The sequence below is a fragment of the Pan paniscus genome, chromosome 1 (assembly GCF_029289425.2).
Source record: "Pan paniscus chromosome 1, NHGRI_mPanPan1-v2.0_pri, whole genome shotgun sequence".
Taxonomy (NCBI): Eukaryota; Metazoa; Chordata; class Mammalia; order Primates; family Hominidae; genus Pan; species Pan paniscus.
The window spans coordinates 81,993,895-82,007,761 of NC_073249.2; the positions used below are offsets into that span (position 1 = coordinate 81,993,895).

A 13,867-nucleotide genomic window follows, 5' to 3' on the forward strand; every position below is an offset into this window, starting at 1 on the left:
GGGAAGTGAGGAGCGCCTCTGCCCGGCCGCCCCGTCTGGGATGTGAGGAGCGCCTCTGCCCGGCCACCCCGTCTGGGAAGTGAGGAGCGCCTCTGCCTGGCCGCTGTGCAATCTTCCAAGTGTGAAGTGACAGCCTTTCTGCACGTGTACCCAACAGCTCCGAAGAGACAGCGACCATCGAGAACGGGCCATGATGACGATGGCGGTTTTGTCGAAAAGAAAAGGGGGAAATGTGGGGAAAAGAAAGAGAGATCAGATTCTTACTGTGTCTGTGTAGAAAGAAGTAGACATAGGAGACTCCATTTTGTTCTGTACTAAGAAAAATTCTTCTGCCTTGGGATGCTGTTAATCTATAACCTTACCCCCGACCCGTGCTCTCTGAAACATGTGCTGTGTCAACTCAGGGTTAAATGGATTAAGGGCGGTGCAAGATGTGCTTTGTTAAACAGACGCTTGAAGGCAGCATACTCGTTAAGAGTCATTGCCACTCCCTAATCTCAAGTACCCAGGGACACAAACACTGTGGAAGGCCACAGGGACCTCTGCCTAGGAAAACCGGAGACCTTTGTTCACGTGTTTATCTGACCTTCTCTCCACTATTATCCTATGACCCTGCCACATCCCCCTCTCCGAGAAACACCCAAGAATGATCAATTAAAAAAAAAAAAAAAAAAGAAATGCAACATCATATTACAAATCACAAGTTATGGAATCTAAGCCAGACAGAAGTTTAGAGATCATGGGACTCAACCCTGCCAGGTTTCAATGGAAGAATCAGACTCATATATCATCTCTAATCCTCTCAATATTTCACTGATATAATTATTACCACCCATAATTTTATAAAAGACAAAATGGAGACTTAAGAGAAGCCATTTTCCCAAGGTACCAATGATAGTAAATTGGGGACCCAGAGTAAAATTTAGGCTCATCTGAGTCTTCAAAGCCAATGTTCTTCCAATAACACCATGATTGAGCCCAGTGATTCCCAAGGCTTCAGAAAGCTTAGTGTTGAGTTAGCTTACCACTAAGATACACAGAGGCACAAAGGAAAAGAATCCTAAATATCTCAGATCAGCTAATCTGAGTTTCTTCCTCTTCCTTCTGGTTTCCTATGGAAAAGTCATGGGTGTGTGAAAGGAACAAAGCCCAGATAACACAAGATACTCTTGCCGGCTTTTGAAAGTTCAGCCTTTAGCCCCTTTCTCTTTCCACTCCTCAGTCTCTCCTCCGTCCTGCTTTCAGCAAAGGAATTGTCTTCTCAAAGTAAACCTTGTCAAACTCAGCACCTGGAAGCAGGGTTAAGGCCCAGTGGGAGGGGATCTATCCTCACACTTGGCTCTAATCCAAGCAGCTATGCTGGAGGCCTGATGTCTTTGTTCTGGTTAATGGACGGGGTGATGGTGGAGCTGGGGATAGAAACCAGCTCTATTAGCAATTCAAACAGAACATTTTCAGAACCCTTCGAGCACGCTGAAAACCCCAGTGCAGATTCATCCATTCCTATGATTTAATGATCATCTAGATTTTCTTAACTCCCAAACCTCTCTCTCCATCAATAGCGTCCCCTAAGCTCTAGACTCCTTGCCTACTCACTTTACCACCTGGCTGCCCCTCTCCCCCAAGCTTGTCACCCTTTCTTACAAACTTCATCTTCCCCTCTTCATGTATCGTGTCTTCACTGATGGCTAATGTTTCTTTCCAAAACCATAAATCTTGAAGTCATCCTTGATTCTCTTTCTTCCTATCCAGTTAATCCCCCAATATTGTCAATGTCTCATTAGTTTCTCTCAGTTCTCTCTTCTCTCTATTCAGTTCCCACTGACAATATCTGTTTTTATGTTTTCATCATCTTGGACTATGGCCTCTTAACTGGTATGTCTAACTCATCATCTTCCACAATGCCTAAATGATCACTGATAAAGAATAATGGTTATTATTATAACATTTATCAAATATTTACCCTGCATTTCATATGACCTAAATGCTTCTTAAGAACCGTGAAGGGTCTGAGATTTTACCCTACTTACAAGCTAACAAAGTTAGTTGGCCACAGGTTCATAGGTGCTGACAGAAGACACGGACTCCTATGAAATCTTCACTCTCATGAAGAAGACTCAGAAACAAAGAACCTTATGAGCAGAAAGCATGTGTTTGTTCCTCTTGCCCCGCAAGTCCCACAGCCATGACATGGAGGGGCTCACATGGATGTTGTGCAGGCAGAGGCATTGCATCACAGCCGAGGAACCCCAAGCTCAGGGAACACAATTCTCTTACAAGGGGCAGAAGACATGTCTGACTTCAGCCCTGAAAGGAGACACTACCTTTACTATACTCAAGAATACACAAATTTGTCCTTTGCTCCAGAGGGTAACATCATCTCTGCCTTCCAAAGCTAGTTACTGTACAAAAAAAGTCCAGAACAAAGGCAGCCAGTGCCTTTGCTAGCAAGGTGTGCAAAAACATGAAAGACCCATAGAAAACTGTCTCCCAACAACTCTCTAGCCCTCACAACCACCCTGCAAGGTGAGATTCGCCTACCTGATATTTCATAAATAGGGAATGTGAGGCTCAGGAAACCTTGGTGACTTTCCCAAAGTCACAGGTTTTAGAGATGGAATTCAAACTCAGCTCTGATTTCAAAGCTTATGCTATTTCCAATGTTTAAGGCCTCTCAGGTGAGATCATGTCTTATCTGTTTAAAGTTCTTCACTCTCTCTTCTTCACTAGAAAATGAACCATAAACTCTCAGCTTTGCAAATGAATCCTTCCATCACCTGCTGTCTGCCTTCCCTTCCCACAACATCTCCACATATTCCCTGCCTGGCATTTCTGAACCAGCGGGGATGAGCTACATGATGCTGTTTCTCAGCACTGGGTCTGAGACAGCTCCCTCAGTCAGGCTCCCTCATTGATTGGGGGCCATTTGAAGGCAGAGGATAAGATGTATTTATCTCTGTACTCCTTAGCACTTTGGACACAGCAGGAACTACATAGTTTGCTGAATCAAACTGAGGAATAATGTCTTGGTCAAACCAGTGAGAGATGGAAATAAAACAGTGAAAAATTCACAGAAAAGACTAGAATCATTATCAATCAATATTTTAAAAGTACAAGCCATGGTGCTAAAGCTATGAGGTATACTAAAGATGTAAGACAGGCAAGTCCTCTTAAAACACCCATATTCAGGAAGAAGAGGAAAACTGTCATATTAAGGGATCTGTATTATAGGAATGGCCCAGATAAGGGTAGTGAGTTTTAAGGGCTAAAAGGTTAAAAAAAAAAAAGAGGCATTATGGAGGAGACAGAGGGTAAAAATGGGGTACAGCTTAAATGACAAGTGTTCAGAAGTAGGAAAACAAAGCACAAAGCATTTTTACTAAACTGGAAGTGAAGCCATAAGAGAACAGAAGTGAGGCTAAAGTGGTAGGCTGGGCCAAATTGTAATGAGCTTTTAATTCTAGACAAATGTTGTCCGCAATGGGAATCTAGGTTCCTGACAACCTGCAGTGGCAAGGTGAAAGAGCTGTTGTAAGACTATGCACCTGCTGGCATATGAGGGTTGGATTGAAAGATGAAAAAAACAGAAGCAGAAGAATAACAAGGGGCTACTGCACAAGACCAGGCACACAGTTAACATTGCTCAATAGACAGCAGAGACACAGGAAGGCTGACAAAAAGCTAGACGCCAGAAACAAAGTTGGAAGAACCAGCAAAGGTTCTTATTTCTTGGGGACAGAAGGGAAGTGGTAAGGGACAGGGAAGGAAAGGACAGAAAACACAAAACAAAACAAAACAAAACAAAATGATTACAAAACTCATCTGCAGATGAACACAATTACCCTAAAAAAAAAAAAAAAAAAAGCAGAAAAGGGAAACAGAAGGGAGAAAAAATGAGTTCAGTTTCAGACATGTGGATCCCAAGGCCATGGGCCAAAAAAGCCATCTACAGTATGGCTTTTGAATATACTGGGTTTGAATATACTTTTCCTGTAAAACCTATAAAAACAAAAAAGCAACCCACTCATCTTATTAAATGTGTCCCGACATTTTGGAATTAAAGGATCCTATGTCAATAACTGAACATGCTGGGATTAACTGCAATCAGACTCGTGTGTAAGTATAAATTGATTAGCTAAAAATATTAATCAGAATTACAGCATGTTCTTAATATTAAGTTTTGAGTTATGTAAACCTTCATGGACCCACACGACAAGACTGTTTCCAGCATAAATGGAACCGCTCTTTAAAAGAAAGTTATTACCTCTGGGTGTCTTCCTGATGACTGCTTCATTTTCTATGGACTTAAATAATGGCTCTCACACCCACTCTTGCAGAAGACTTCGGTGGGAAATCTTTAAATGTTTAAATAGTTCTTTGGACTCTCTTGAGTAAACTTATGTGTTTAATCTTGCCTCTATGGGAACATTAGTGTATGTTCTATGCTGATGCCGTATTTACGTGAAGCAGAGAATGCCTCTTCATGTCTTTCCATGGTATCTGTATGGATTCCTGTGCTCACCCTTATGGCTACTGTAAGGGAAGGCCTCTCTTATAAAGACCTCTAGACTATGCATTCTTCATAGGGGAGATTCTCCCCCAAGGGAGCAAACACTGGCTCTTGGGTGGGAAGCTTTGAGAAAATCTTTCTCTTTTATATGTAAAACAGTTGCAGAGGATATCTACAATATTAAAATTTCATGGAAGGGGGCAGAGATTAAGAAAAATGTGAAAAGGCTCCTTTTAAACATAAATTTTAAAAAATACTGAGAAGCACTGCCTTAGGTAATCCCTAAAACCTATGAGGCCGTAAATATTATAAGCAGATTTTTCTACCTGAGAGAGAAATAATACATAAGGGAAATCATACCGTATTGAAGTTTAAACAATTCTAACCTGTGTGGTATGGCCACGGGTGAATAACTCTTGAGTCAGTGTCTCCCATCCTCCCCACCCTGTCTTCCTCATAGAGCTGTGAAGATTAAATGGCATAGGCATATGATGGGCCCAACATCTAGGTGGTGATCCACAATGTAACTCACCATTCAGAAGAAGAATTGGGCATTCTTAAAGATAGATGACAGACTGTCCTTGCTAAATACTGACAACCTGTAACATGCAACAGTACTAAAATATGTGCCAATATATGAAGGGCATTCCACATGCTGGGAGAGCAACAGTAACAACAAATGGTGTATTTTAGTAACTCAAGAGCTAGACACTCTCCTGAGCACTTATCTTGTATAATCTTACTTTATCCTAACACCCTTGTGTGGGAGGTTTTATCGTCTCCATTTTACAGACCAGAACCAAGATAGTCAGTTCATGTTTAATAAACACCCACTGCATAACCAGCACTCCACTAGTTACTAAATAACCTTTTTTCAATGCTCTGGTGCTGTATTTCTGTTACATCCTTTATCTTACTCCAAAGTCATCTATATATCAGCCTTCCTCCTAATCATCTCTAGGTGAGAGCAAGGATTCTGTTTTAGACATTTTTGAAGGCCCTACATAACCCACTGCATAGTAAGCTCCCAAATCAATATTGCTAAATCAGATGGACTATATGCTAAATTAAAAAAAGATAATCAAATCAGAAGATGCATACATATATATATAAAATTTGATAATACATAAAATAAATATCAATAAATATGGGGCAATAAAAGATGAAAAGATGCAGGATAAATCCTGATTAGAGTCAGTGTGGTCAATTAAGATCAATTTCAGAATGGGATTTGATGGTGGAGAGAAACTGAGCAAAGACAAGGAAACCAGACGCATTTAAGAGATGCTGAACTTATTTTATCCTGAAGCAAGAGAAGGGCCTTGAAGTCTATAATAGATTAAAAAATACACTCATTTTGGAAATGAACCATCAGAAAAATGGATCACTAATTATACAGCAGTAAAGAAACCTGTGAGGCAGGACTAGCCAAGAGCAGTCAAGCATTCTTACCGACACAGTAGTGTCGGCCCCCTCTGGCTGGAAGCTCCAGGAGACTGAGGTCAACCCGCCAGTCGTACTAGTAGACTTGAATTTGCAGGTCAGCTTCCCTTGTGTACCATTTGCCACGAAGATTTCTTTTGGCGTATATACTTCCAAGGCTGATACTCCAGCTGTCACTGAAGAGAAAGGAATAAGGGTAGTTAAAAGTAGGACTTAGCATGAATACCACTGTGCATTTTTGCCAGACAAGAAAAGATACAGCAAAGTTACTAGATATATACAGTAATTCACTGCCATTACATATTTCTGGCAGAATATTCTACAGCTAAGTTCAATCAGAATAGCACTATAAACAGAATAATTGCTGACAGTTTAGGTTTGTATTGCTTTTTAGTTAAGATATTTTTATTAGTCTGGCTATATTGAATATATTTTTTTAAACTAATAGACTTTTTAAAGAGCAGTTTTAGGTTTACAGAAACATTGAATAGAAGGTAGAATTCTCATATTCCCTCACTCTCCCACGGCCAACCTGTTTCTCCTATTATTAACATCTGGCATTAGTGTCATACATTTGTTTTAATTGATGAGCCAATATGGTTACATCATTGTTAACCAAAGTCCATAGTTTACATTAGGATTTGCGTTAGTGTTGTAGATCTTATGGATTTTGACAAAGGTGTATAGTGATGTCTCCACCATTACAGTATCATACAGAATAGTTTCACTCCCTAAGCATCCCCTGTGCTACACCAATTTATTCCTGCCGTCCTTTCCCCCACACCCCTGGCAAACACTGACCTTATACTGTCTCTATAGGTTTGCCTTTTCTAGAATGTTATCTAGTTAAAATTATACAGCATGTAGCCTTTTAAGGTTGGCTTCTTTCACTTAGTAATATGCACTTAACTTTCTTCCATGTCTTTTTGTGGCATAATATCTCATTTCTTTTTATTGCTGAATAATATACAAATTGTATGGATGTACCACAGTTTATTCATTCACCTACTGAAGGACTTCTGGGTGGCTTCTCTGACGGTCTATTTTTAATGAGGTGAAGGGCATATTTTTATTTCTTTAAGTAGTTCTCATGCTTATCTGTTACGCAATTGTTATCACACTGAACTTTTCTCATCATCCATATGTAATGCAATTAAAACTATCCTAAGATATAACTTCATTTTAAAGCCACATTTATTATCTAACTGATCCTTTTCTTGTAAAGAACTTAAGGAAGAAAAATGCATGTTTTGGTTTTGTTAGTGCAATCATACCTACCATAAGATTTCACTGTGCTAGGTAAGTAAACAGCTGATTACACCGTATATCACATTTTCATTTCACCCATCAAGTTTTGTCAGTTAGCCTAAGCCCAGGAAATAGTAATTGAAATGTGTCTACCACTTGGAATATAAAAATGGCTCTTTTTTCAAGATCTGCAATCGTAGGCAACTGCAGGAATTGTTAAGGATTGCTGTTAAAAGTATTTGCCAAATTCTTAAAGATTGCTAATTTGAACATACTGCTATAAAAGAAATGCTTTCACAGACAAAATGAAAGTCAGAAAAAAAAAAAACGTATTTGGCCCAAAATTGGTAACTTAAAAATACCCATCTTCGATATTTTTTAAAGAAATCGTTTGGAATAAATATCTGCAGTGTTGCAATAATTCTTAGAATGTAACAGACTGGCAGAATAAGGAAGAGTATTGTCAGCCAGGACTGATGGTCATTTTCAGAATTTTTTCTCCTTGAAGACTTAACTGACTCTCAGCCAAGGAGAACAAGAGTACTCCCCCATTCCTCCCAACCATCTTGCAAATGTTTATTCTCAGGACATAATGGGCACTTTTGGCTATTCTTTTAAATAAACTGATAGCCATACTGCATCAAGCAGATTTTTTTTTCTGCGAAAGAGGGTGGATTATTATTACAGGGAACAATAGATTATTATTTGCGGTCCAAACCTCAAAACAAGCATTTCTTTCAGAGGAGATGCAAACAAAAGAGTTCCTTGCTATTGTGGGTACGCAGAAAAGCAGCCCCAGGGCACTTGAGTTCAAAATGAAGGACAAAGCACAAGACTAGACTAGTGGACCAGCTTATTCCAGGAAGCAGCACTGGCTCGCAACCCTTATTCACTCTGTGTGATTTTGACTAGTTTTCTCCATGGTGATGAGTACTGGAAAGCCACAGTCTCTAAAAGTCTATAAATAAAGTTTCTCAAGGATTTTCTTTTCTTTCTTTCTTTTTTTTTTTTTTTTTGAGACCGAGTCTCAATCTTGTCACTCAGGCTGGAGTGCAGTGTCACAACCTCCGCCTCCTGGGTTCAAGCAATTCTCCTGCCTCAGCCTCCCGAGTAGCTGGGATTACAGACACCCACCACGACGCCCAGCTAATTTTTGTATTTTTAGTAGAGACGGGGTTTCACCATGTTGGCCAGGCTGGTCTCGAACTCCTAACCTCAGGTGATTCACCAGCCCTGGCCCCCACAAAGTGCTGGGATTACAGGCGTGAGCCACCGCACCCAGTCTTCTTCAAGGATTTTCTTAAACCAGATCCCTTCCTCAAGGCCTAGCTGCAAGACTTGTCATCCTGAGACATTATTTAAAGATGGAATTAGACCAAGTGTCCAAGTTTACAGTCACAGAATTTTGAGCAAAAAGACTAACCAAATTCCCAAATGGCTTTTAGGCATCTATTTAAGACACAGATTTCATTATACCAAAGTTAGGTAATAAACAGGTGGCTTTTTAAAAAACACACAACACTCTTTGGCTAATCTGAACGTGTAGCTCTTAGCCAGGATTATGAAATCCAAAGCTAGCCCATCAGCTAGCTCAAGAAAAAGAAAATGATGCCACACACTGAGAAATTAACTTCCTCCCATCCCTGGCTATCTATGCTTTTCTCTAATACTACTCTTGTCATCATTTTTGGAGATTTCATCAGTTGTAAGATAAACCTTCTAAAACCCTAGTCTGTTTATCTTCTCCAATAATCTGGGTAAGATCAGGCCTACCCCAGCCACTCATTTCTATGGTCATACCTGTTCAATCAAGTTTAGCCTAAAGCTGCCTCCTTACATATTTTAAGTTCAGCCTAAGGGTTTTTCTGTACACTGTGAACTATAACAAGTATAGGTGTAAACAGGCCGTAGCCAATCACCTTGTGCCAAGCACCGAGTTTTGGCCAATCAAATGTAGCCAACTGTTCAAATTGTGTTCAAATAAGGCAAATGCTGAGCTATAATCAATGCAGCTGTTTCTGTACCTCACTCCCATTTTCTGTACATCACTTTCCTTTTTCTGTCCATAAATCTTCTTCCACCACGTGGCTGCGCTGGCGTCTCTGAGCCTACCTTGGCTCAGAAGGCTGCCCAATTCGCAATTCATTCTTTGTTCAGTTAAACTCCTTTAAATTTAATTCAGCTGAAGTTTTTATTTTATACCCTAAACCAGGGCTTCTCAACCTCAGCACTACTGGCAACTGCCACAGACAATCCTTTGTTGTGGGAAACTGTGCTATACCTTGTAGGATGTTGAGCAGCACCCCTGGCCTCTACTAGATGACAGCAGTATCTCCTCTGCCTCCAGTTGTGACAACCAAAAATGTCTCCAGACATTGCAAATGCCTCCTCAGAGGTGAAATCCCCCCAGTTGAGAATCACTAGCTCTAGACCCAATCATCAGTACCTGCACCCACTCCAGAATCGTAGTTTCAGGCTTCTCTACTCCCTAATTGACCACCTCTTAGCTTTCCAATATCCTCCAAAACCCTGAGTTCACTGATCCCTAAGCTGCATCAGAAACTAAAATCCCAGCATGTCTTCATTTGCCTTACTCAGACTAAACCCCATAGGCCACCATTATACTCACCCCCTTGCATACACAATCAGCTCTCTTGCCTCTCCCTTCAGGGCCTTCACCTGGAACCTCTATCCTGGTTAAATTCAATTCTCTATCCACTATGCATCTCCACCAGGGTGGCTGACCACAGCTGGACAAAAGCACACAATCCCACTGACTATTTTCGCCTTAAATGGATGGTCACTAACCTTAAAGGGACTCTTAATGCTGTCTAGCAATCCACCCACATTGCCCTAATCCATCTGCTTTCCATTTCCCTAGAGGACTATTTTAAACCTTCCTCTCTAACCTCAAATTTCCACTTCCTCTGGTTTCTCACTCCCAGCTAATGACTGAGCTGCTTATTTCACTGAGAAAACAGAAGCAATGAGAAGAGAACCTCCCTATGTCCAGACACCATAGCTACCCACCTCCCTGCATCTGTGCCCATTCTGCTTTCCCTGCACTCCTATGTAGAAAGTGTCTGTCTGCATCCCTCTCCAGGATTAACCTCTCCACTACACATTGCATCTCATCTCTTGCCTACCTAAGGACATTTATTGATCCAGCAATTCTCCCTCTTCTGAATTTTTCACTCACTACTGAATTACCACCAGCAGCAATATAAACATACATATTTATATTTATATCCCAGGTTTAGAGAAAAAAACCTTGACCCTGCATCTCCCTGCAGCTCTGGCCCCTTTGTCCTCCTTTATTTTATCAATCTTGAAAGAATTGTCTGTACATACTGTGTCCAATTTCTCTCCTCTTCTGTTCTCTTGGATAAATCCAATTTAGGCTTTCATCTCCGTTACTCCATAGAAACTGTTTTTGTTAAGGAATGCAATGACCTCCATGGTTAATTCTCAAATCTTGTCTTATTGCCCTATCTAAAACCTTTGAAAGTTACTCCCTGCTAAAACTTTTTTTTTGTTTTTTAACAGTTTGGCTTTTGGAATGCCTCTCCCTCTTGATTCTCTTATCTCATTGACTGCTCCTTCCCTGGTTCTCCTGACCTCTATATGATTAAGAGCCCAGATCATTTCTCTGACTGCTTATCTATTTAACATTCCTTCTCTTGGTGACCTCATTCAGTTTCAAATGCTGATGACACCTGTACACACACACACACACACACACACACACACACACACACACAGCCTATTCAACTTTGCTTGGATGTAATTGGCATCATCTCAAATTTAATATGTCCAAATTAAACTCCTGATTCCCACCCCCCAAACTTCCTTTCCATGGTCTTCTCCAAATCAGTAAATGGTAACACCAGTTTTCTAGTGGCTGAGACCAAAACCCTGGACTGTTTTGTGACTCCTCTCTTTTGTACAACTTTCCTCCAAGCTGTCAGCTACACATGTCATCTCTACTTAGAAACCTATCTAGAGGGACCGGGTGCGGTGGCTCACGTTTGTAATTCCAGCACTTTGGGAGGCCAAAGTGGGCGGAACACGAGGTCAGGAGATCAAGACCATCCTGGCTAACATGGTGAAACCCTGTCTCTACTAAAAATACAAAAAAATTAGCTGGGTGTGGTGGCGGGCGCCTGTAGTACCAGCTAATCGGGAGGCTGAGGCAGGAGAATGGTGTGAACCTGGGAGGCGGAGCTTGCAGTGAGCTGAGATCACACCACTACACTCCGGGCTGGGTGACAGAGCGAGACTCTGTCTCAAAAAACAAAACAAAACAAAAGAAACCTATCTAGAAATTGATCTCTCTCTGCCTCATTTGGTGTCACCATCTTGGTCCAAGCCACTGTCATCTTTCACCGGGATTAAGTATTGATAGCTTCCTAATTGGTGTCTGCCTCCTTCAGCCTTCCCCACTTCACAGCAACTAGTCCACAGAGAGGCCAAAGAGATCTCATTAAAATTCAGGTTGGATCATATCACTCTTCTACTCAAAATCCTCTATGGGTTTCCCATCAGCCAGATCAGGCCAGTCTCAAGTGGCCTACAAAGTCCTACATGAGCTAACTCCTGGCTACCTCTCGGACCTCATTGCCTACCCTGACCCCCTCAAATATGTTGCAGCAGCCACCCTGGTTACCATGTTTTTCCTCTGCCTATGGTGAGTGTACCCCAGATAGAGAATGGTATGGACAAAGAGACCAAAGGTATCCCAGGAAATCACGATGCCATGAGAGACAAGGGAAGAGTGGCCAACTGTGTCCAATGCTGAGAGCTGGGCACTCTGCGTAGTTGATTGTAGGGAGAAATTTCAGTGAAGATCCTTGCTTAAAACTGCACATGGTTTCCTTGCACACAGCATCTAAAATCCAAATTAACTTTTGCCAAGCACAGAGCCGCAGTTTCTGACCAACTACGGTGAGCACGAATGGCATCTTGTCAGAAGTGTTCTCCTGTGTGGGTAAAGAGAGAAACTAAATCACAGGTTTCCCTCTCAGGCTGTATTCTATGTAGTCCAAGCAAGGGATGAGTTCACTGGTTTCTTAAACAATTGGGAATGATTTGCTTTGTCCATTCCCCTGCCTTTTTTTAAATGACTAGGAGTATTATGGGAATACATAGTACAATTATTGTTGAATTCAGATAGCTCATCCACAGAGTCATAAAAGAGAGTTTTTAGGGGCTAGTTAAAATGGCTAAAAATGCAAATGTAAAGACCATTGAGATATACAGAAACTATTGTTCTAATCTACATTCCATGTCACTAAAGACTAGAATCTCAATCTGAATAAGATATTAAATAGGTTTCTTTGAGGCCGAGGATTTATAATTATGGCATAGTGGCAAAAATGGCTGTGAAATGTAGTAAAGCTTTGGTTCAAAAACTTATAGATGGATTAAAAAAAGTCTGTTGATTCCTGAATAAAACCAATTGCTTTGGGAATAAAAACACAGAAATGAAATGAAATAAAATAGATTAAATGATATACAAACATTTTCATATCCTGCCAACTTTGGATTCTGAGCTCCATGTAAACTTGCATACAAACTTCAACATGGAAATGAGAGCTGAGCTTACTTTCTCTCTGGGGAACGGTTCTATAAGGAGAACCGAATCCTGCTGAGTTATGCTAGAGTTTAAAGGGCAAGAATATAAACAAATAAAATCCAAACAACCCTTCTCTTAGAGTACTCTGGAGAATAAGGTTTCTAAAATGTACCATGTTGCTCAAAGGTATCATTTAGCAATGAAGTGATACTGACCCTCAAAATAGGAAATCAATTCAAATGAAAAAAGCCCACAAAGTCATTTAACAAGTAATCAAAAAGTCTGTGGAATCATCTGACTAGGGGTCATTTTTACAATAATCAAAGGATATTCAAAATGTAATATTCTTACAATTTGGATGGACAACCAGAACATTTGAAAGAAAAAAAAAAGCAAAGATAGAAAACAAAACAATATCCATCACAATCACAAAGAAAAAGGCAAATTTAAGAATGGTTCACCTAAGAGTCTATTTCCTGACATGACTGACCTATTTCAATATTCTGAATTACTGAAACAATAGAGTAAATAATGTCTCCCAACTACATGCCGAGATGATCTTACTCCAAGTAAATTCAAACTCTCATACCATAAAATAATTTGAAATACACTGTGGCAGTATTATTAGGAACAAATAAACACGTTCACAGCAGGGAACATAGGCAGGGATCTTGAAGCTGTTACTGGTTGAAGCAATTCAATGTCATGTTACTATTGGGTCCATTTATAGCATACTGGTTTGTAAAAACCTTATCTTTTTTTTTTTTTTTTTTTTTGAGACAAGAGTCTTGCTCTGTTGCCCAGGCTGGAGTGCAGTGGAGCGATCTCAACTCACTGCAACATCCACCTCCTGGGTTCAAGTGATTCTCTGGCCTCAGCCTCCTGAATAGCTGGGACCACAGGGGCGTGCCACCATGCCTAGATAATTTTTCTATTTTTTTTTAAGTAGAGACAGGGTTTTACCATGTTGGTCAGGCTGGTCTTGAACTCCTGACCTCAAGTGATCCACCTGCCTTGGCCTCCCAAAGTGCTGGGATTAAAGGTGTGAGCCACCTCACCCGACCTCAAAAAACCTTATCTTTTTAACACAC

General features: G+C 40.6%; 1 protein-coding gene across 5 annotated transcripts in view; it reads right to left on the reverse strand.

Moving 5' to 3' along the window:
• The window catches only part of MPZL1 (myelin protein zero like 1), a 69,160-nt gene that overhangs the window by 19,041 nt on the left and 36,252 nt on the right, over positions 1-13,867 (reverse strand). For all 5 annotated transcript variants that reach the window (XM_014341922.5, XM_063598551.1, XM_055112031.2 and 2 more), the window contains one exon: positions 5,963-6,129. In XM_014341922.5, coding sequence (XP_014197408.1) covers positions 5,963-6,129 — 167 coding nt within the window. The remainder of the gene's footprint in view (positions 1-5,962; positions 6,130-13,867) is intronic.